This window comes from Syngnathoides biaculeatus, chromosome 23 (assembly GCF_019802595.1).
Source record: "Syngnathoides biaculeatus isolate LvHL_M chromosome 23, ASM1980259v1, whole genome shotgun sequence".
Classification (NCBI taxonomy): domain Eukaryota; kingdom Metazoa; phylum Chordata; class Actinopteri; order Syngnathiformes; family Syngnathidae; genus Syngnathoides; species Syngnathoides biaculeatus.
In genome coordinates, this window is record NC_084662.1 from 16016488 (window position 1) to 16038741 (window position 22254).

The following is a 22254-nucleotide window of genomic DNA, read 5'->3' on the forward strand; positions in this document are numbered from 1 at the left end:
GAATTAATAATGACTAAAGTCGATCATTTATTCAATTCAACCCGAAACATATGCGAATATGTATTATTTAACAAATATTTTATAATTCATTTATATTAGAGCGGTTATTATAAAATTAGTACTGATGACACATTTTAGGGAGTCAACTAATGACAGGGATAGAATAACGCCGATAAACACAATAGTGAACCATTTATTGTGGTTTAGTTAGAAAGATGCGATCAACAACATTGTGCAAACTTGTTTAGTGAAAAGTACAAATACTTAGTTTAATGAAAATTGTAAATGATGGTCAAGTACTTAATTCATCAAGTGAGAGCATTTTACTGGATAGATGCGGACATATGTGTCACATTTATGGAGAATAGCAAAATATCATTTATATCGCTACAGGGCGTGTGAATAAAACCGATGACAAAAATAATCTACAGATGTAAAGAAATGGTAATAGCCCCGGAAATCTGTCCTTTGGTCAAAAAACGTGCACCGCTTGGTGAGGGAGAGTCGTGAGTGGAAGACCGTCGCTTGGGTTTCTTTCTTTTCCCTTCATGAAGAACGTGAGCAGCTCGCCTTTGCCTTTGACAAAAATCGGCCCCCTTCGCACAAAACGGAAGCCGTAGTGCTTGAGGATGTCAAAGCAGTCCTCCACCACCTGGAACGAGCCAACAACAACAAAAAACATTTAAGACACAATGGGGGGGACTTTTTTGTGTTTGTGTGCGGGCTAAGCAAATACTGAAAACTGAACCAAATTTCTGCATTTTAGGATTCCCACACAAAAGATTAGTCTCAATGGTTATCCTGCGGAGTGGGGTGATTTAAGAGTGATTTTTTCATGACCATGCAAAACATTTGTATCGCAAATATTTTTTTACCATTAAAATAAGTGGAAAATCCATGAATACGCCCCCTCCCCCACAATAAACCTCATGTAAAACTTTGAACAGTACAGTAATTAGCAAAAGACGTGTGGACCCCAGTCCTGAAATGCAGTACCTATAAATAGTTATTTACATATTTCAAAATATTTTTTAATATTATAAATGTATTTTCCAAAAGTACCCAAATTACTTTTTAACAATTTTTGAGCTGGAACATTTTCATCATAAAAAAAAAAGATTGAAAAGAAAAATAGGACTAAAAGTACTAAAATAGTTGAATGTTTACTTCATAAAAATCGCAGCAATTAGTAATATTTAATAGAACGTAAACAGTTTGTGCAAAATAATTAATTTATTGTGGCTTCTTTTAATGTCTGTCAATTGGCCACGGGGTGGCAGTGTAATACTTTCATGACATCACAAATGAAGACTACTATAAGTGACACAGTAAACCGTACTGAAATTATTATTATTATTTTTTTTTTGGGTGGGTGGAATAAAATATACCTTTCACAATCCTGGTTAAGATGTTTTTTTGTTTTTTTAATCTCTTTGTGTGTACCTTTACCTGAATGTTTCCCATGACTCCGGTAGACTCCATGCGACTGGCGACATTGACTGTGTTCCCCCAGATGTCGTAGTGAGGTTTGCGAGCTCCGATCACGCCGGCCAGAACGGCGCCTTTATTGAGACCTGAGAGGGAACGCCATTAGAACATGACCTAGCACACATTCATTCAGAGTGTCTTAATGTCAAATCGTCACCCAAAAAGAATGGCTGTGTCCAAAATCCGTGTTCATTAGTGGGTCTAAAGCATGTCATTGTACGTTAGCATTCAGCTAGTATATTTTGGTTCAAAGAACTAATGTGGTTTGGTTTAACCCTTTGGTAGTTAAATATGAAGGGTCGAATTTTCTTTTGTTTCATGTGGCAGCTTTCCTTTCAGTAAACTCAAAATGCGAGTGACAGACATTTTGAAGCTAGCGCTTTGCTTACATCGGGCTTCTATCTATTCACATTGGTTTCTTGGAGTGAAAGGACAGTTTCAATTGATGGCACTATTGCACTATTAAGCTAGTTTGCCAACTACCACTAATCCCCCCCAGAAGGCCAGGAAAGGACAATCCATAAAGTACAGCCATGTTTTATACTTGCATTTTCTGTGTTTGCATTGCAAGTTATGTGAAGAATGAAAGTTATTTTGGACTTTTTATACAGTGTAATTCTGTTGAGAGAAATGTTTGGAAAAAACATTAATAAAGCAATTCTTGGTATTTTTGAAAAATAGTAAATATTTTGAAAGATGTATTTTTAGAGGCGGCACGTTGGTGCAGCTGGAAAGCGTTGGCCTCAAAGATCTGAGGTCCGAGGTTCAATCCCGAACCCTCCTGTGTGGAGTTTGCATGTTCTCCCCGTGCCTGCGTGGGTTTTGTCCGGGCACTCCAGTTTCCTCCCAGATCCCCAAAACATGCATTAATTGGAGACTCTAAAATGCCCCTAAGTGTGATTGTGAGTGTGGCTGTTTGTCTCCATGTGCCCTGCGATTGGGTGGCAACCAGTTCAGGGTGTACCCCGCCTCCTGCCCGTTGACAGCTGCGATAGGCTCCAGCACTCCCGCAACCCTTGTGAGGATAGGGGTCTAAGAAAATGGATGGATGGATGGATGGATTTTTAGCTATTTTAAATTTGATTTAATCTATTTTATTTTAGGCAGCACGTGGGTGCAACTGGTTAGAGCGTCTTCCTCACAGTTCTGAGGACTGGGGTTCTAATCTTGGTTCCGTGCCTGTGTGGGTTTTCTCCGGGCACTGCAGTTTCCTCCCACATCCCCAAAACATGCAACATTCATTGGACACTCTGAATTGCCCCTAGGTGTGATTGTGTGTGGGAAATACGAGTGTTTTGAGATAGGAGCATGCCTCGGTTGTATCTTAGATCACATCCAGATTTCTGTGGAAATGTAAATATTGAACACACACACATATGAACTGACCAATTCTGAGCATGAAATTATTGAAGGATTGCTTGTTGAGGTTGTCCAGGGTAACTTTCATAGCCAAAGCAAAGTCTGCCAGATCCGCGAGGTGCTGCCAATGCTCAAGAAGCGTCTGCTCCTCTCGCTGCATGACGACACAAATACAACACGGTTGCCAAGGACGCCAGTCACAACGCAAACGCTTCCACTTTTCAGACCTTGCGACAATCGCCGTGACGGTTTGGGCTGCTTTTTGAGGTGAGTCCCGATGCTGCCATGTAGGTGCTTCCTATTGTCTTGATCTTGGTGATGTTGCGGAACTCGTCTTTGTCCAATAACTGTTGGGGAAATGTGGGCTGAAAATAAATACTGTATTTCTGCTCAGGAATAGACATCATGCCCCAATGACAAATAAGAGGCAAAGACGTGTTTAAAGCTGCAGAGCAGACGTGGCACTTGTAAATGCTAATTTTACTGACTTTTACAGTGGAGATGAAAGAGAAAGTGCTGATGTATGCAGTGTGAAGCATCAACACTATTCAGAAAGTAATTTGACGTTGGACAAAAAAAAAAAAAAAAATTTGAGCAAAATGAAAAATAGTTTTCATACAATTTTAATCACCAGTGAGAAATTGCATTAAATGTAATATATTTTATAATACAAAATAAATACAAACATTGGATAAAAAACTATGTTGAATATGATATTATTTACATTTGTGTGTGTGTGTGTATAGTTATATATATATATATATATATATTTATACACACACACACATTTATATGATATACATTTTTTAAAAATGTTTTTCTGAGTTTTAAACCCCAAAGAATTGCTTGAGTGGTACAGGTTATATGTGGCAATGATGGTGGAAAATTTTTTAAAGTTATTAATCTCGGTCTCTTTTTTTAAATCACAAAATCCTTGCATTTTAACAAGGGTGTGTAGACTTTGAATATCCACTGACTGTACATGAGTAAATGAGGGTACACGGAGCAGCAATGAGGCAGGTCGGGACTCACGCTGTCGAAGTCCGAGATGATCTCATTGAGGATCCGGAGGCACTCGATGCCCCCGTTGTTGATGCTCTCCTCTGTGTAAAAGTCGGAGAAGTTCGGAATGGAGGCAAACATCACGCCAACTTCTTCGTAGGACTGACTGTACAGCTCCTGAAAGGACATCATACGGTCTGTCACCCTTCTCAGCTCAGCGAACACCTGGGCCCTCCAACACCAGAACAGATCAAGAACACATTGTAACAGTGACAGTAAGACTGTGGATCCAAATGTTTGCATTCATTTTGGGGGGTTTTCTCTCATTTTGACATCCAACTATTAAACGTCAATAAAGGTTGGGAAGCACTGGCGCCACATAGATATTTATCTCATTCAGTGCTGTATCACTTGGAACATCACGTGAATCCAACTCAATCTGCTCTTTCAGTGTAATTACCCCCACCCCCAATTTTTTTATACACATTATCTGTGGGCGGCACGGTGAATCAGCTGGTAAAAGCGTTGGCCTCACAGTTCTGAGGACCCGGGTTCGATCCCGGCCCCTCCTGTGTGGAGTATACATGTTCTCACCGTGCCGGTTTCCTCCGGGCAGTCCGATTAACTCCCACATCCCAAAAACATGCACCATTAATTGGACACGCTAAATTGCCCCTTGGTGTGATTGTGAGTGCGACTGTTTGTCTCTATGTGCCCTGCGATTGGCTGGCAACCAGTTCAGGGTGGACCCCGCCTCCTGCCCCTTGACAGCTGGGATAGGCTCCAGCACTCCCCGTGACCCTCATGAGGATAAGCAGCGAAGAAAATGGATGGACGTACATCGATTTTTAGCTGAGCAGAATAAGTAGTATGTAGTTCATGATGACTAAAGTTGTTTTCTTTATCTCCGTTTGCCTAATTTTGAGAGACATTTATTGTTTGGGAGCGCACACATCTTTACCCAATCATGTTTGTTATCCATCCATCCATCCATCCATCCATCCATCCATCCCCTCTGCAGAAAACCACACCTCATCTCTCTTTTTGGTGCCCAGGAAATGCTTGGCCACATGCTCGGGCAACATGTTGGTGACCAACGCCTCATTCCAGCGCCTAATCTCCAGCACCCTCTCCTTCTGATCGTGCACGCCCACCTTCCACAGGAACAACTCCCTGGACTGACACTCCAGCTGCACTCGCACACAACAAAATAAAAGGCAGCAAAAGCGGGTCAGCAGGGGTCCTTGGCGATCCTGCGCAGTGGGGAAAAGGACTTACATGCCGGGCGAAGAGGTAGAGACTGACCATCATCACGATGGTCATTACGGTCATCAGGTATTTGGATGGTACCATGGACGTTCTGACAGAACGACATAAACGTTAAGTTATATGCTTTATAAATTCAAATCAACGTTTATACATCATATTGTGAACAAAAATATATAATGTATTCTAAAATGTTCACAGCACATAATGTTTGGAATCATTTTGGTCCCCTTCCCGAGTTTGATTGGATCCTTGTTGCTAGGCAGGATTCAGAGGGCACAATCGTAACTGCCCCAGAGCGGGGAAAATGGATTTTCATTTATTATTCTTAATTTCCCAATTTAATCGCTGCTCTGTATAACATATAACTTGCATTTTAGGGCCCCTGGTGGGGGAATGCAGTAGCAGTATATGTGTATATAGTTACGAGTACCACTAGCAATCGCTATCTAGTTGTATGTAAAAACATCATCGAATTAAATGCAAATGAGATTTATATTTAAGAAAACAAATGTTATGGATTAAAGTATAAATGTAGTGTTTTTTTCATAAATTAAATCATACATTTGATCACCTGTAGGACGCAAAGTGCACAAAGTCGTAGAGATCATAGATGTCCTGCCAGCCGTGAATGTTGACGGCGCCCATTGCCACGACGACCAGCACCATCAGGCTCAGCTTGATCAGGTGGCTGACCTGCACCAGCATGGCGGTGGCCATCAGCGACGTCACTGCCATGAAGCTGTAGTGCTTGGGGTTCTCGGCGCATTCGGCCAGCGCATCCGGCGCCACGCCCGAGGTGCCGTTGACGAGCCGCGAGTGTGGCGGAACACAGCTGAGCTGCAAAAACGGGACCCGGTGGCAATCTGTCATTTATGATTTTAAGAAGAAAGCAAATTGAAATTGATTGGAAAGAAAGGTGGACAGTGGTGGTCAGTAATTACATACAAATTGTTGCTGTACTGAAGACAAATTTTCAGGTATCTGTACTTTACTTGAGTACAGAGGTGCTTAGCCTCGTGCAACTGATCTGACAAGCTTTTTAAGATACAAGCCATCGTTTGGGCAATTTTTTTTGCTCGGGTTTTCATTTTTTTGCTCGAGATACGAAAGCAGTGTGGTGGCAGTGAAATCAACTCAGTTAATAAGCAGCGATATAAGCATTTGTAAACATGAAGAAATGTAAATAAATAAAAATATAAATGGTGGAGTAACACATGTAGACAGGTAATATAACAATATTCAGAGGCATATTTTCTTTTTCCTCATAACCTAATACTACTCCCATACAGAGGAGCTGACAGTGTCTCCATTAAGAGCATATACATACGTCTGTAAATGTAATTTTTCCCTTTTCGTTTTATAAATCCATTTCAGCCAGCACGGTGGAGCAACTGGTTAGAGCATTGGCCTCACAGTTCTGAGACCCGGGATTCAAACCCCACGCCCGTCTGTGCGGAGTTTGCACTTTCTCAACGTGCCTGTGTAGGTTTTCTCCGGGCACTCCGGTTTCCTCCAACATCCCATAAATATACATCAATTGGACACTCTAAATTGTCCATAGGTGTGATTGTGAGTGCAACTGTTGTCTGTCTCTATGTGCCCTGCGAATGGCTGGGAACCAGTTCAGGGTGTACCCTGCCTCCTGCCCGTTGACAGCTGGGATAGGCCCCAGCCCATCCGAGACCCTTGTGTGGATAAGCAGCTCAGAAAATGGATGGATGGATGAAATCCATTTCGCAGCCTGTCCTTTTCAAAAACCTCTTTTTAGTAAAGGAGCGGGATCAGCACGTCTACTTTTAGCAGTCTTTTATGACACATATTCACATAAGAAGAAGAGTGTGAATGGTGTCAAAGAAAGGGAGCAACAAATCAACAGACCCGAGTGTCCCCGATCATTTTACAGCGTGTCACCACTCCGTGACCGTCAAGAACGTTCACTCGAGTGTCCTCCTAATTGCCGTCAGGTGGCCAAAAGGCGGCAGCATGTGCTGCAGGGTCCTTGGGGGCCTCGACAAATGAAGCTGCAGGCGCTGAGATCGAGCGCTAATGGAGCCCGCAGGGAGAGAAGGAAGTCTGACACACCAAAGGCAGTCAAGTGAAGATAGACCGACGGGGGGATGGATGGGTGGGTAGAAAGGTGAGCGGATGAATAGGCCAGTAGGTGGGTAGGTTGCTACTAGAAGGCTGGGTACATTGGTGGGTAGACAGATAGAAGGGTTGGGAAAATCTGTGGGTAGATGGGTAGATGACTTTCAACAATTTGAGAGAACCCAGATGATGATGTCATTTCTTTGTAAGCTTCTGATAGGTTAATTGACAACATCGGCGTTAATTGGAGATACTTCCGGTGGATGTGTTTAAATTAGGCACAAAAACGTGTATGAATTGGAGACTAAATTGACCCTAGGTGTGATTCTGAGTATGACTGTTGTCGGTCTCTATGTGCCCTGCGATTGGCTGGCAACCAGTTCAGGGTGTAACCCGCCCCCTGCCCAATGAGGGCTGGGATAGGCTCCAGCACTCCTGTGGCCCTTGTGAGGATAAGCGGTTCAGAAAATGGATCGATGGGATGGATAAAATACACTGCTCCTTTGTGTTACATCCTGGGAAAGTAAAAAATAATCAGCCAAGATTTATGTCTGGAAAATAATTGTGGACTTGCACAATTTGTTTCAATTTCCAGAAAATACAGCATTCTGTTTAAACAATAATACACAAGTATAAACACAAAAAGGAATGTTTTCTTTACTACCAAATACTAATGAATATAATAAAATATAATATAATATAATGTTTAGACTTTGGGCTATTCTTAATTAATTATTATTTATTTTAACTGAATAATATAATTATAATTATATTTATTATTTTTTAGTTTTTTAATGAAAAACTGCCCCAAACAATCCTCTCATCATTCTGACCTTTTAGCAAATACAAATAATTTTGGTCACCTATTTGCCCTTAAAAAGGAAACGTTTAGTTTGATTTCATGACAGACAGTGAGGAAAAAAAGCATATTCATCATTTTATAAAGTGTTTGGTTTCAACTGTAAGGGAGTAGGTGGGCAGATAGACAGTCGGTAGATACTGGTAGGTGGGTAGTCAGGTATATGCATAGCTGGGTGGATTAAAAAATAGATCTTACCATATCAGCGATCATGGTCATGGTGAGGACAAACACGGCCGCCATTGCCCACGTGTTCCTTGCCCAGCGTGTGCGGTCAATCCACAAAGAGAAGGACACCAGCTTCTTGGAAAAAAACTAAACACACTTGTTGTTATTATTATCATTGTTTATCACACATGACTTATGAGGTATTTTCATATGGCCTGTTTACCCTGGGGAAGATGGCCGCTAGGGAGCACACGGTGAGGATGAGTAACAGTACTTCTCCTATTGCAAGAGTCACGTAGTTCACCAACAGTCTGCAACCATAAATATATGCACACGAGTTATTGGTTTCTACTAACAGTATGTATGGATAGCCATTGGAGCATTTTTTGGAAAAAAGACATATAAACATTCTAAAATAGATATTGAAATGGCAAATACACATTACATTATTCACTTCAATGACTATACGAAAAAATAAATATGAGCGCATGCGCAAAGTTGCGGAAGTGTCATTCGATATCCAAGTGGTCGCCATGTTGGCTGCATTTACTGCCAGTGACGTCACCCCGGACATTCGCCATTGAAAACACGCTGTGGCCCCTACTATGGGACACGCCCCTTCAGACATGGAAGCTGTTTTCGAAAAGAACATCTCACAATCGAGTGAAGTATCCGGGGCAATATTACCCCATTGTTTCGAGGCATATTTAGATGATATGCGGATCACTTCTAACTAACAACAGACTCCAAGACAGTTTGTATGAGCCAGCCCGGCTGAAGCCGGGCTCGTCCGCGAGGCACGGCTTGGCTGGCGCCTCGTGGGAGACAGAAGCTCGGACGAAGCCGTGATCGGCGGACACGGCGCCAACGGGCTCGTCGACACATTTAGCACTTCTGACTTACGGATGTGGATCTTTTGTTACGCTCTGAAAGGATTATGTCCTCCCCACCAACTATTGTTTTTTTTAATAGCTCAATACACACGGAACCCACAAAGCTCTCGTCCTCTGGACCCGTGCAATCCCTTTTTCATGACGAACCGGGTCTCTTGGAAACTTATGAAGGTTAAATTCATCCTCCCGAGTGTTCGAGCAATATCCAGCAATGCAAAGAGTCAGCATTTTGGAGAACACGAAGGAACAATGAACTAACTTCCAGCAGGTAAAACTAGTATAAACAGACGAGAACGCTTGAGTGCGCTACAGCCCTTAACGTCACTTCCTGCTTCCTGTCGATAACAAATCCCTCGAGAGGATTTTCATGGCGGGAGTTACAAAAAGCCATATACGTCAAAATCATGTTTTGTGGTGAAAAAAACAGATGGGTCCATACCGGCTGCCGTTTATTAATTAATTAATAACATACTAAAAATCTCCCATTTCATGACAGAGCCACTTTAAGTTGGATATCAAACAGTTTTCCATACAGTATCGACTGTGACGGAACAATGAAGATGTGGACCTACAGTGGGTCTATGAAGACCTCCATGGTGGTGATGAAGAGCAGGACGATGGCGCAGCAGCAGAACGCCGTCCCGCTTTGCCTCTCCTTCTTCGAGGAGTAGTTCTCTTCCAGCTTGCCTTCCACAAAGCGCAGCGAGACGGGATGGATCAGGTTCTTCAAGCTAGAGCAAACGTATGGAGGGAGTAGGGAAGTGTGAAGACGCACCCACGGAAGTGTTTTAACTTCTCGGTCATGATGGTCTCAACTGATCCCCTCACATTTGCTGTGATTCTCTCTCCAGGAGTTCTTGCTGGAGTCGCATGTTGATCACTTGTTCGCCAATCAAGCGGTACCTCTGAGGAGAAGACAAGTGAAGTAAGAAGAGACGCTAGACTGATAATATACAGTTTCAGCTATTTCAGTGGGTATAGCTAATGGTGTGGCTGTAGGTAGCGGTGGGGTACAACTGCAGTGCATCATACTCAAAGACTCTCTGAATATTTGGATTCTCTCATCTTGCCAAATAACAAGGTAATTGCAATATTACATATTGGTAAGTTAGTCATTCATTCCGTCAAAGAGTAAGTACGATCACTCAAAAACTACAAAACCAATTTTCACCCCACTGCACTATGTCCTGATGAAAGTACGTTACACATTGCTTGGATCTGGGCCACAAGGGGCAGTGACCCAGCAAACCAGCAGAAGTGCCACCCACTGTTTAAAAATGTGCCTCACAGGTCCCTACAGGTGGAAAATTATCGCTCAGCAGTGGATGATTTTACAAGTCTGGCAGACACGTTCAAGATCGCTCGACATTCGTGGGGGTCTTGAGTGCTACAGTCCATGTATTGGTGGTCGTCAGTGTACCGAATGGGGTGTCTGGAGAGTGTAAGTCAGAAAATGGTCGTCGATTTACCTCCTGACGAGATTCCGACACCGGGGACGACGATGCAACGTTCCCGTTTGATGTTGTGTTTATCAACTGTCGTGACTTAACCCTGGATTTCTGGGAGTGGACAGAAAATCATGAAAATTCCCACTGACCCAGCTACAAGTCGAGTCTTATGATAAAATTCATGACCTGAAATAAGAAAGTCCAAGACTGCACACTAACTTTTCGATTGAGTTCATCTGCCTTCTTTTTCGGAACCAGAACCAAATACGTGTCAATGCCTTTCTCCAGCAGGTACTCGCATCTCTCGCCACCATTGCCCGGCTCCAATTCAAACTCGCCGTGTAGACTTTCTTTGGTGCTCTGGGAAATATGCACTCGCCTGCAGCACAGAAACACAAATACGGTCATTCCTCACCACATTGGCGTTCACTCTTTACAATTTCCAGGTATCACGGATTGTGAAATCGTAATTCCTAATATCGTGGATATTTGATGATATAGTGTGATTTTGAGGTGATACTTCCAAGACACTGACTAATGTTACTACAGGGAGTCCTCGCATTAAGACGCTCTCGACCTAAGACGTTTCGACTTTACAACGCCAGTCGCGCGTTCGCCATTTTATCTAGCTAATGCTTGTCCATGTTTGTGCGCCGGGATTATCTTTGCATTTTTCACCCTCCTTTTTAGACATTATGGCCCAAAGGAAAAAGCTGTGTCTTTTAACAGCGCTTCTGCAGCCAAAAGAAAATCCATGACCATGGAAACAAAGCTCAAGATCATAAAAAGATTGGAGAAAGGAGAGACACCAACACCACCAAGCCTTCAGTCGTTCGACCAAAGTGAGAATTATTAAAGACAAAGCCTGTATTTTAGCACATGTGAAGGGTTCTCTTCCTATGTTGAATTCAATGATCTCAAAACAAGGTTCTTTGATACTTGTGATGGAGAGGATTGAGGACCAGGTTCCTTCGCAATAGCTAAGCACATCCTGCCCTTCTTCTTCTCCGTCCACCTTTCAACAATAATGCTAAGTACATCAGCTTGTTTATTTCAATCTACATGTTTTTTGTACAAAGTATTTTGATGTAAATTCTGACTTTAATGGTGGAATCCGACTGAAGTCGAAATTCGAGTTAAGTCACTCCTGTAGGAACAGATCTCCGTCGTATACCGAGGACTCCCTGTAAAGACTTACGAGACAAGCAAATTCATAGGCCACAACTGATGCCCAGAGGCAATCAACACGCAACTCGACTAATGGTTAGCCAGTTAACATCCAGCCGCTAACCTGAGTTCATGACAGTCAACTCTACACTCTCATTTGCTGACTCCCAAATCGCTCAACAGCTCAGGCCCCGCCTTTTAAAGCCATACACATTCAAAACCACGGGTACTACAGTGTGAGCGTGAGAAAGACAACCCCAAGTTGACAAAAATAATATCTGTGCCTCATGTGCATATTCCGTATTTGTATTATGTAAAGAATAAAATAAATAAACAAAAGTCTACTACCTTAATGTTAACTTATAGTGCAGAACCCCGCAGAAATTGGCAAAGACATTACTGTAGTTGTAAACCTTCAAACAACTCCCTGAAAAACAGTACCGTAAAAAGCTATCAAAAACAATATAAAAAAATTTGGTCTAGCAACGCCGTGAATAGTGAACCACGATATGGCATGGGAACATCTTCAAATAAGACATAAGAACACGAGTAAATACAGTACGGAGATGGGACTCTTACCCAGGAATCCCCCCAGACTCCATTTTATTGGCGACGGTGACATCTGTGGACCAAACATCAAACTGCCAGCGCTTCTGGCCCAGCACTCCCCCCAGCACGGTGCCAGTGTGCACGCCCACTCGCATATCCACCTCCGTTTTTGTCTTCTCTCGCACGTAGCTGACGCAGAGAGGAAAGTAGATCGCTTTCACTGCATGTCTCCATTTTCACAGTCAGTCCTTATGAGTCATCGTGACTGGACTACTTTTGGATCCTTAATCAGAAATATTGTAATTTTCACCTATCCCTAGTGGGTCTATATCCCGCTGTGACAAACAGGGGTTCAATGTACTCTTTTGGGATTCACTCTGACTGCAAGCGGTGCACAGTACAGCAGGGGTGTCAAACTAGTTTTTGCCACGGGCTGCAATGGAGTTCTGGTTTCCCTCAGAAGGCTGTTATGACTGTGAAACCATAGAAATATTCAATCTTCTCATCTTATTTACATTTGTTTATGAACTTTTTTTGGCATCAGAAAACAAGGTTAATGGGTTTTTCAACTGTTATTCATGTTTGGCAACACAAAAATGCTTATAATATCTGAAATTTGGGTACAGATTTTCACAGGAATCATAGACATTGATTTGTCTTTGCGGGCCACATAAAATTATTTCACGGGCCGGATCCGGCCCCTGGGTCTCGAGTTTGACACCTGTGCAGTACAGACTTTTCCATCTGGTCATCAGTCTTAAAGCATTTGGACAAATCTTTCAAGATCTAACCAAAGAAAGATTGTTTTTACTCTTACTTCTTTCACCGGAAAAAACAAACAAACATTGCCTTCGAATCAAACGTTTGAGTGAAGATTTTTGTTGGCGACCACTCACGAGATGGCTTCTACCATGGAGAGTCCCATCATGATGGAACAGGCAGCATGGTCCTCCCTGAAGTCCGGTAGACCACAGATGCAATAGTAGCAGTCGCCCAGGATTTTGATGCGCAATTGGTGGTGTCGCTGTGATATGACGAGAAGTGAAGCTTGAATAGGAGTCACGTAAATTAGGGCCGCTGGGACAGGACGGAACTCACTTCGGCCAGTTTATCGAAGCGAGCGAAGAGCTCGTTGAGCAGCTTGACGAGCTCCTGTGCGCTGCAGGTGGAAGACAACTGGGTGAAGCCCACGATGTCGGCAAACAGGATGCTGTGACAACCATGTGGAGGATCAGGTGTGCACTACCACTGATTTGATTTATCAATAAGTAACCCTCTTAAAAATTGGTACAGGTAAAAGTTCAGTATAATAGAGTAGCACTTAGGTTATAGGTTTTCTTTATGCAATGTGGTGGAATATCTGTTAAACAGTGTGTGCTGAGTTTATTTTTTTTGGAGTGATTTGTATTTAAATGTGTTTGATTCATTTGTGAAAAGGAAATACTTTTGTTTGTTGATTTATTGGGGTAACCTGGGTTTTAAGAGAGAGAGAGAGAGAGAGAGAGAGAGAGAGAGAGAGAGAGAGAGAGAGAGAGAGAGAGAAAAGCTGGACAGTGTGACTGGGAGAGGTGGTTGAGAAAAAGGACAAAGAAAGGACAAAGAAAGTGAACGGTGGACTTTTATCAAAAGTTGATCAACGTGTTCGACAACGACTGTTGAAAGTTCAACTGGGATAGTGTGTCGTTTGAGTGGACTATTCAAATCACGCCGTAACGTGGTGGAGTTAGCCGCTATCACACGGGCTGTGTGTTGGACCACGAGGGAGAGGACAAGGGCACTAGCATCGAGCTAACGCGGCTAGCGAGGCCTGTGTTTGGGCTTGAAGGAAGAAAAAAAGGACGAGGACCGTGAAGACGCTGGACAGAGGAAAAGCCACCTTCACCTTTCTTCACTCCTGCCTGGGGAAGCACCGCAGTGACATTGGGGTTTGAATTTCGTTTGCTTTGCCGGCCAGATTGATATTTGTTTGGGTCCTTAGCTTAGGTTAGCCTAGCTTATGTGTGCAGTGTGTACCTGTTTTGTTCAATTTATTTACTGAATGACTCTTTGTTGAATAAAGAGATTTGCTTTTCTAACCTTTATTTTGTTGTTAAATGTTCACACTTTTTGTTACATAACCAGGTGTATTATTTGACTATCTGCAAGACAGTTAAAAGTGGGGAGTTTATATGATAGATATCTTCATTAGTTAACCTTTACACATAAGGGAAACATTATTTCAGAGACTTTTTGATAGAGAATTAAATGCACAAGTAAAGAGTAAAGTTGTAATAGACATTTAGAGTAATTACCATTGAGTTAATTTATTGGTTTCCTACTTTGGAGTGAGGAAAGAACTCAGGTGGCTAGCCTGTCAAAGTATTTTATACTGGAGAGGCGCTACATATAAATAATCTGTTTGCCAAGTAATGTTGAAGGAATGTTTCCATCTACCAGTGGTGGAAAATAAAGTACAAATATCAGATTTTTCTGGTATCTGCACTTGATTGTTTGTTTGACAACTTACTATTTTCACTCCCTACATTTGACGTAAAGTAAACTTCGGCCAAGATCTGAATTGATTTGAGGTCTTAGTATCTTATGTTTGCTCCCATTATGGCTGCCATAGAAAAATAATGTCTTCAAACAGCCATCCCAAAACGTATTCAAACGATCAGCAGCTTGGGCTCACCTGACGTGCTCATGGCGGTACATGTACATGGTGTTGAATTGTTGCTGCTGCTTCTGCTGTTGTTGCTGTTGCTGGACCTCGTTCTCACTGGCTCGGTCCTTTAAGTCTTGCAGCATCTCATCCGCAATGTGTTTGGGCAGGATGGACAACAGTAATTCCTCCTGTGTGGAAATAGTTGCGCGTAGCTGCGGTGGTCAGAGTATTTATACAGACGCGCTAACCGCTAACACACCATGTGCCAACTTGTCGAATTGAGCATCTAGACCAGTCATGAAAGGTTTCCTGTATTTTACCGTGGAGAACTTGTTATTAATGTACAGTATGTCTCCGAAGGGTACTACTCGACATGTTGCACTTCAAATTGTAGCAAGCTTAGCTGAAATTTCCTTGGCTAGGTCTCTGATGAGGGTCAGACAGGTGAAAACAAGCGCATCTCTAATCAAGCTATTAACGACAAGCTTAGCAAAACACTCACAAATGAGCAGGCACATTGTGTTCCCGTCCCTGTAAATTTTTAATTAAACGCATCACGGTGTGTTTACTTGCTGGGCGCTCTGCTCCTCCAGTGTAAGTTTGACCTCCAGGGACTGACGCGCCTCCAAAAAGGCTGTCCTGTACTTCCTGTCGGACATGTAGTATGACATCACCCCCAGAACAGCTGCACACAGGTACAGCATCACATTGGCCAGGAGCTGAACAGTGAATGAGGTCATGAGAGCGGGTTAGGAAGATCTGGTTTGACATGGTCACAAATAGAGGTAAACTCAACCCCACTTTATTCCAGGGGATTAGCTTCAGATCCACAATAAATTAAAAAGACACTCCCATCGGCTTACAGACATGTCCGTCATTAATGCGCCTCACTACCAGTTATTCATTCTGGATGGAACAAAGCTAAAATGTGGGCAATCTCTATCCAATCTGCCCTTGTGTGTATTCTCCCATCTACTTAAGCAATTCCCCTTTCCTGCACATCGAAGACTGTAGTCAGTCAAGTGCCCCTGGAAGGTCACGTGTCCAGACTGCAGTGGCCGGTACAAGACATTTTCCAATTTATTTGTAAAGTATGTCTTATCGTATTAACGGATTTAATTGATCTTCAAGACCTCTCGAAAGGCAGCAACGTGTACCACTACATCGCTGGTGTGTACGACCCGTAAAAATGTGATTAACCTGGAGATAGCAGGGTAAACCAGAGGAGGAGGTACAAAAGTAGTAGGACTATGAACAAGTGATCAAACAGACTTATTAATAAGCATGTTAAAACCCAGATTTTTATCAGGGAGGACAACATTTACCTGCCTGACCAGCATGGGCCCTTGCAAGGTGTCTCCAAACTTCTGAGTCACAGTAAACCCCAGAACCAGGATGTGGATCCCGCAGGAGAGGCCTGAGAGCAGGAGCAGCGCTGACAAGTTGAGGGGCAGAGTCAGGAAGGTGGAGAAGCTGAAAAAAGTCTGCCACCCCACCGAGTCGCTAGCTTGGGAGACACGCTGGAAGTTTAGTCCCGTGTAGCACAGCACATGGAGGGTGACCATCAGCCACAGGACATATGGGATGGCCCCACGCGATACCGCCGATTTGGGTAGTTTCTGCCGCCGGTACAGCTCGTGGAACACTAGATCCGCGGCCAGCCCCACGGCGGCCACAACCACCATGGCCAGCTTGTACTCAGTGAAGACAACGGCGCACATGATGATAACAAAGCTGTTGAAGAGCGTGGCAATCATCATCAGCACCAGCATGTTCGGCTGTCTCTGCCGGCGGAAGTAGCTCTGATAAAGCCTCTCCAGGGAGTCGGGGGTGAAAGTGATGCAGACGGTTCGTAGCAGACCAGGCCTGGGCTGGAGCAGTGTCACATCATGGGTCGTGGTCCTGACACCTTGGGTTTGACCTGGGTATACAATGGGGTACTCCACTGACTGCCCTGTGTCTATGTGACAGACCCGGTTGGACATTTTGGAGTTCAGTTTCTCCTTTTTGCTTTCTCAATACTGCAACTATAATCTTCTCTGGGTTCAGCTCACACTCGGTGTGAATGCGAATGGTCATCTGACTCCATATGTGCCCTGAGATTGAGTGGCAACAAGTCCACGATGTAGTCGGTTGGGCTAGTCTCCAGCTCTACCTGGAAGAGGAAAAGCTGCTTCTAAAATGAATTAAATTAACGTTACGGTGCCTCAAGTCTTGGGAGCACTGGTTAAAACTCCCGCCTCATGATCTGGATCTGAAACACAGGACTTTCTTAGAGGAGTCTGCATGTTCTACTTGGGGACTTCTCATGTCCACAGTACAATATGATTATTGTTAGGTTCATTGGACTTAAAAAATGGTTGTGTTTCCACGTATCAGTCATGTGATTTGACTCCATCAGTCCACTGTGTGAATCTGCCTCTTGTTCTTTGTCAGCTGGAATAGACCCTAACTTGAAAGTGATACTGAACTAGATATGTTGTTTTGGAAATAATCAGTGTAGAGCCTCAAGTCCATAAGAGTTACAAAAGTTGCCATAGATTCAGTCTCTGACGCGGAGAGATTCAAGCTTTAGCCACTTCCAGAAGTGGAGAGATCCAAGATTTAGCCACTTTCAGCATGTTGTGATGTCCCCCTTACCTTTGGAGAAAGAGTTCCGCAATATGGAACAGTCTCAGAGAACTTCACTTCGGGGAAGTAATCCAGGAAAAGTAATTCTTGTCATAGTCTCCTCTGCCACCGTAGTCTGGAACGCTAACGAACACAATCTTGAACCAGAGGTGTGTTTCCATTTGTGTGCCGTATCTCGGGCCATAGCAGTGCACAAATTAAGATCCGGCAATGGAGTGAAAATGTACATGTTACAAAATATCGAGGTAGCTCTAACACCCTCGCTGCATTTTGTCTGATGAAATAACCTGATCCTTCTTTCTTTCTGTCTTTCGGTCTCAGGATCCTCAGCTCCTCTCACTCCCCCACCCTCCTTATCCTCAGCATCCTCTGTTACTGTTGCTACCATGCAACCAAAGTAACTGCCATGTCTTGGGAAATGTGCCACCGACGGTGCGAAGAAGCGCAACGCTCTTGAAGTGCTTTAAAGAACCCCACGGCGGTTGTGTCAGAAACAAAAATCAAGTGGAAATAAACACTTGGACGCACCACTGGTTCATGTCTGGAACTTGCAACTACTTCCACAGAACAGCCACTATAACAAGCATATTGTTTGACTGATAAACCCACAATATAACCCATCAATACCCTGAACTCCCCAGAGCCACTCTGCCCCTTGTGTCCTTACCCCAAGGGCTGCTACAACTACTGCAATGACCCGTCTCCATGGCGATTCCTTTCGTTACATTGGCTTTGAAGAATATGGAACAGATAGCGCTCCGAGTTTGGACGCCCATACCTTTGAACGGTTTCGAAAGAAATAATTCCCAACTAGTTTGCTGTGGCAAATTGGTCGTCCGTTGAGTCGCTTATCAACGTTACTTAATTGGGCCATTTTTTAAAAAATTATTTATTTACTACAGATGGTATATCTTTGCTCTTCTATGCCAGCAACACATAGTGGGAATAATGAAATGCTCGTGCACTAATTGACAGAAGGTACCACTAAGTTATTTTTCCAACTCTTGACATCAATACAAGCAAAATAATAGCTTTATTGATTGAAAAAAGGCCAGAGAAAGTACATTTGTGAAATATATAAATTGAGGCAAGAGGAGAATTATTTACATGTATAGTAGCCCCGCTACGATAATCTGCAAAGTACCAACTGTCTAGTCATGTTATTACTCATTCGTTAGAATTTTATGCATTATACCAATAAAATGTTGGCTATTGTTTTTTTTTCCACTAGGTGTTCCCAACTTCACATTCTAGAATCTACACTGTAGTATCTGTGACTTTGAGTGCGTGGCGGTTAAAGGTTGGGCCTGGCCTGGTGAGTGTTGTGGCAGTCAGCAAATGAGAGTGTAGAGTTGCCTGTTGTTGTTGCCTCAGGAGAGTGTCTAGGTCTTCACTAGCTAACCGTTTTTGGTGTTACTTGTGGCCATTCAGTTAGTGTCTGAATATGCTTAGTAGGTACAGTATTTCTTTCCTTATCATATTTTCCATAAAGATTGAAAGTGCCTTGGCGGCTGTGTGTGTGGGGTGGGTGGGGGGTGAGATTCCATTTGGTTCCGACTAGCGGTAGGCTAGGCTCGTTACTTTTCATTTAGTACTAGACCAAATCACTTCCAAAGGATGGAAAAGTGACTTTTCCAGTATCAGTCAGATGTGAAAAGGCAATGCCGTGATACTGTCAGATGAATAAACAACAACTTTAAATCATTAATTTACATTTAGCAAGATGGAAGGAACATCGTGCTAACAGTCATGGATGAGGATGGCGACACCAAGTGGACAACACTGATATCTGCACCTCACATACACCAACCAGCAACTACTTTTACGGAAAGAGAAGAGCATCCCCTCCCCCTCAAAAATATAGAATTTATTTAGTCTGGAAAAAAATGCAGTTTATTTTCTTAAAACAACAAATTCCTCTCATTAAATTATTATCAATATTTTTTTCACTGGGCTTTGTTTGTTACTAATACTTTTTTTAAAGAACAACCTTTTCCCCCGAAGATTGGTTGTGGAAATCCTATAAAACATGTCTCAATTCTTAAAAAAAAAAAAAGGGTTACCATTTATTTTCATAAGGTTATACTTTTTTCCTCTCAAAATTACCGCTTTAAAATTTGTTTTGGAAGACTTTTTTCTTGTAAAATGTTTTTTTTAATTAATTCTTGTCAAAAATATCACTTTTAATAGAAAAAAATACAAGTTTATCCGGTATGAAATTAGTATTTACAATAATATAATAAAAGTGTTACCATTTTTTTTACAAGGTTATGATTTTTTTTCTCTTAAAATTACTGCTTTAAAAATCTTTTGGAAGACTATGACTTTATTCTTGTAAAATAATCTTTTTTAATTAATTCTTGTCAAAAATACCACTTTTAATAGGAAAAAAAATACAAGTTTGTCCGGGATGAAATCAGTATTTATAAAGAATAGTTGAAAAAAGGAGTGTGGAGAGACTTTTTTTGTTTTTCTGACCTTTTGGCCCTCGTCTCACTGTAGAACATCAAGCGAGGAGCATGTCATACTCACTTCAACCACTAGAGTGCAGTAAAGAAGAAATGAACATGAACAACCACCGCTACTATTGGTGAGGTGGGTGTGGGGGGGGGGGGAGACAATATCAAATTATTACAATTATCGAAGCATAAGCGGGCATATCTTTGTTACTTTTGAAACACGCTTTGATGGCGCATATCGATAGAAATATGATCATTTGCGTGTTGTTGTCCAGTGATAAATGAATCCTCATCTTCCCACAGCTGCTTCTCCTCGACCTCGTGTCGAATCATTGTGTGCGGATCGTTTCGGTGAGTACACACACACGCATGCATGTAGTACTCGTGGCGGAAGTCGTCGTAGTAGTACAAAGTAGTACCCAGCTGTCAGGGTGTGTGCCCCCCCCCCGACTGTAAGAGAATCCTTCTGCTCCGAGTCTCTCCATCAATCTGGCTTCCTGTGACACGAACTATGTACACCTGTTCACCCTCACATACAAGTACGCACGCATACACACATTCACAAACTATTATATACATGACCGGACATTAGAGGGCGCTAGAGTTCTGCCTCGCCATGGAGTTCAGATGTTCTAGGAGGCTTTTACTGACGTGTTATTGCTTTCCAGCAGCAAACAGTTTGATTTGAGTTTCATCCGACCGTCACAAAATCTCTCAAGCACGCATGATTACCTAAAAAACAAAAAATGTCGGACTTTATGCTCATATTTTCTTTTTAAAATGTCCTTCACTCCCCCCCAAATTACATGTTTTACAATCAAGAAGCCTCATTTGCATAACTTTACAGCTTTTTTTTGAGAATATTTTGTCTTTTATTTGTAAAATCTATGATTTTTTCTTGATTGTTATTTTTTTAAATACAAAATAAAATAACTTAATAGGCATAAAATTATTTACTTTTTTAGTTCATTAAAATTCCAAAACTTTTTCGCTCAAAATAATCTGCTATTATTTTTGGTTATATATATTTTTTTAAATCTATGACTTTTCTTTGCATGATTTTTTTTAGAGTGACTACACCTTCATAAAATTGCACATTTTCTCCCAAAACATTTTTTGTTCTTGCAAGCATGAAATGTTTCCTTAATATAAAGCCTCAACTTTTGAAAGCTTATAACTTTTTAAAAATCCAATTGTATTGAGTATTCATTTTAAAAAAGACAAATATGTGACATTTTGTCAGTGAAAAAAAATTACTTCATTTTTGTAAAGCTACAACTTTTCCTCCTATGATTCTAACTTATTTTCCTCAAATATTCTTTATTTTATTCTTGTAATATTTTGATTTCTTTTTTTTTGGGGGGGGGGGGCAGAAAACATTGACTTGTTTCCTGTAAAAAAAAAAAGACAAAAAGACATTTTGGCATTTTCATCCTGCGCATTTTGGGGGGATTTTGTCAGGATTAAAGCAGTGACCCTGTGACATTTCACCTTCGGGCTACTTTTCAAAAACATTCCAACAAAAGACGTACAAAACCTTCCCCCCTTTTTTTCGGGGCGGGGGCGGAGGGTCACCTTTGTGTCGCTAAAGCGCAGCTCAACTAGCCAACTATACACACACACTCCCAAAGATCCCGAGGCCTGGCGGTACCTGTTGACACTTGTGGGCAGGAAATAGTCCAAGTGTCCTGAAGGTTGGTGTGTGTATGTTTTGGGGGTGGGATGGGGGGGCTTCAAGGTGGGATTCCTCTCAGATTACATGTCCATTCAAAATTTACTTTGTTTACTCGCAACTCCTTGCACCATCAGACGCATGAGCACATCCACAATTTCTAGTTGTTTAGGTAACCTAACAATAATTGTCGGTGTGGTGTATGCGTGGTCGCATTTTTTTTTCCTTCATTGTTTAAAAAATACAGTTTATGTTTCTAAAATTAAAAGATTGTTCCAAGAAAAGCATGTTTTTTCTGCGTCTTCTTTTAAGATTAGCATTAGGGTTGTACTTGTTTTTTTTTTGTGTATTTTCATAAAATTACAATTTATTTTACAAAACGTGTGCAACTTTTTGGTTGAAAAGTTTCATTCTCACCCAACATGAGATCCTTCACTCCAATGTGATTTTATTATAAAATTATGACTGTTTGCTCATAGAAAAAATATTTTCTTGATAAAATACAAAGTTTCTGTCATCAGGTTTTTTTTTTAGCATTTTTTGTAAGGATTTTTTTTT

The 22254-nt window shown here is 42.0% G+C and overlaps 1 protein-coding gene across 3 annotated transcripts; it reads right to left on the reverse strand.

Moving 5' to 3' along the window:
- Positions 1-49: 49 nt before the first annotated feature.
- On the reverse strand, positions 50-17702 carry LOC133497022 (adenylate cyclase type 3-like). 3 transcript variants are annotated; one of them, XM_061813178.1, is made up of 20 exons: positions 16260-17702; positions 15504-15653; positions 14962-15122; positions 13389-13449; positions 13187-13314; positions 12321-12479; positions 10794-10953; positions 10596-10685; positions 9955-10031; positions 9699-9857; positions 8457-8544; positions 8264-8380; positions 5690-5955; positions 5128-5209; positions 4881-5039; positions 3880-4026; positions 3075-3194; positions 2875-3001; positions 1450-1574; positions 50-652 (listed from the first exon to the last, which is right to left on the reverse strand). In XM_061813178.1, exons 1-20 carry the CDS (start codon positions 16917-16919, stop codon positions 473-475), a joined length of 3216 nt encoding a protein of 1071 aa, XP_061669162.1. In that variant the 5' UTR covers positions 16920-17702; the 3' UTR covers positions 50-472. The 3 variants fall into 3 exon arrangements, 2 of the variants coding, with proteins under 2 accessions (XP_061669162.1, XP_061669161.1); XM_061813177.1 differs by having other exon boundaries at positions 52-652; positions 13389-13500; XR_009793918.1 differs by having other exon boundaries at positions 632-652; positions 1450-1602; positions 13389-13500.
- Positions 17703-22254: the final 4552 nt, after the last annotated feature.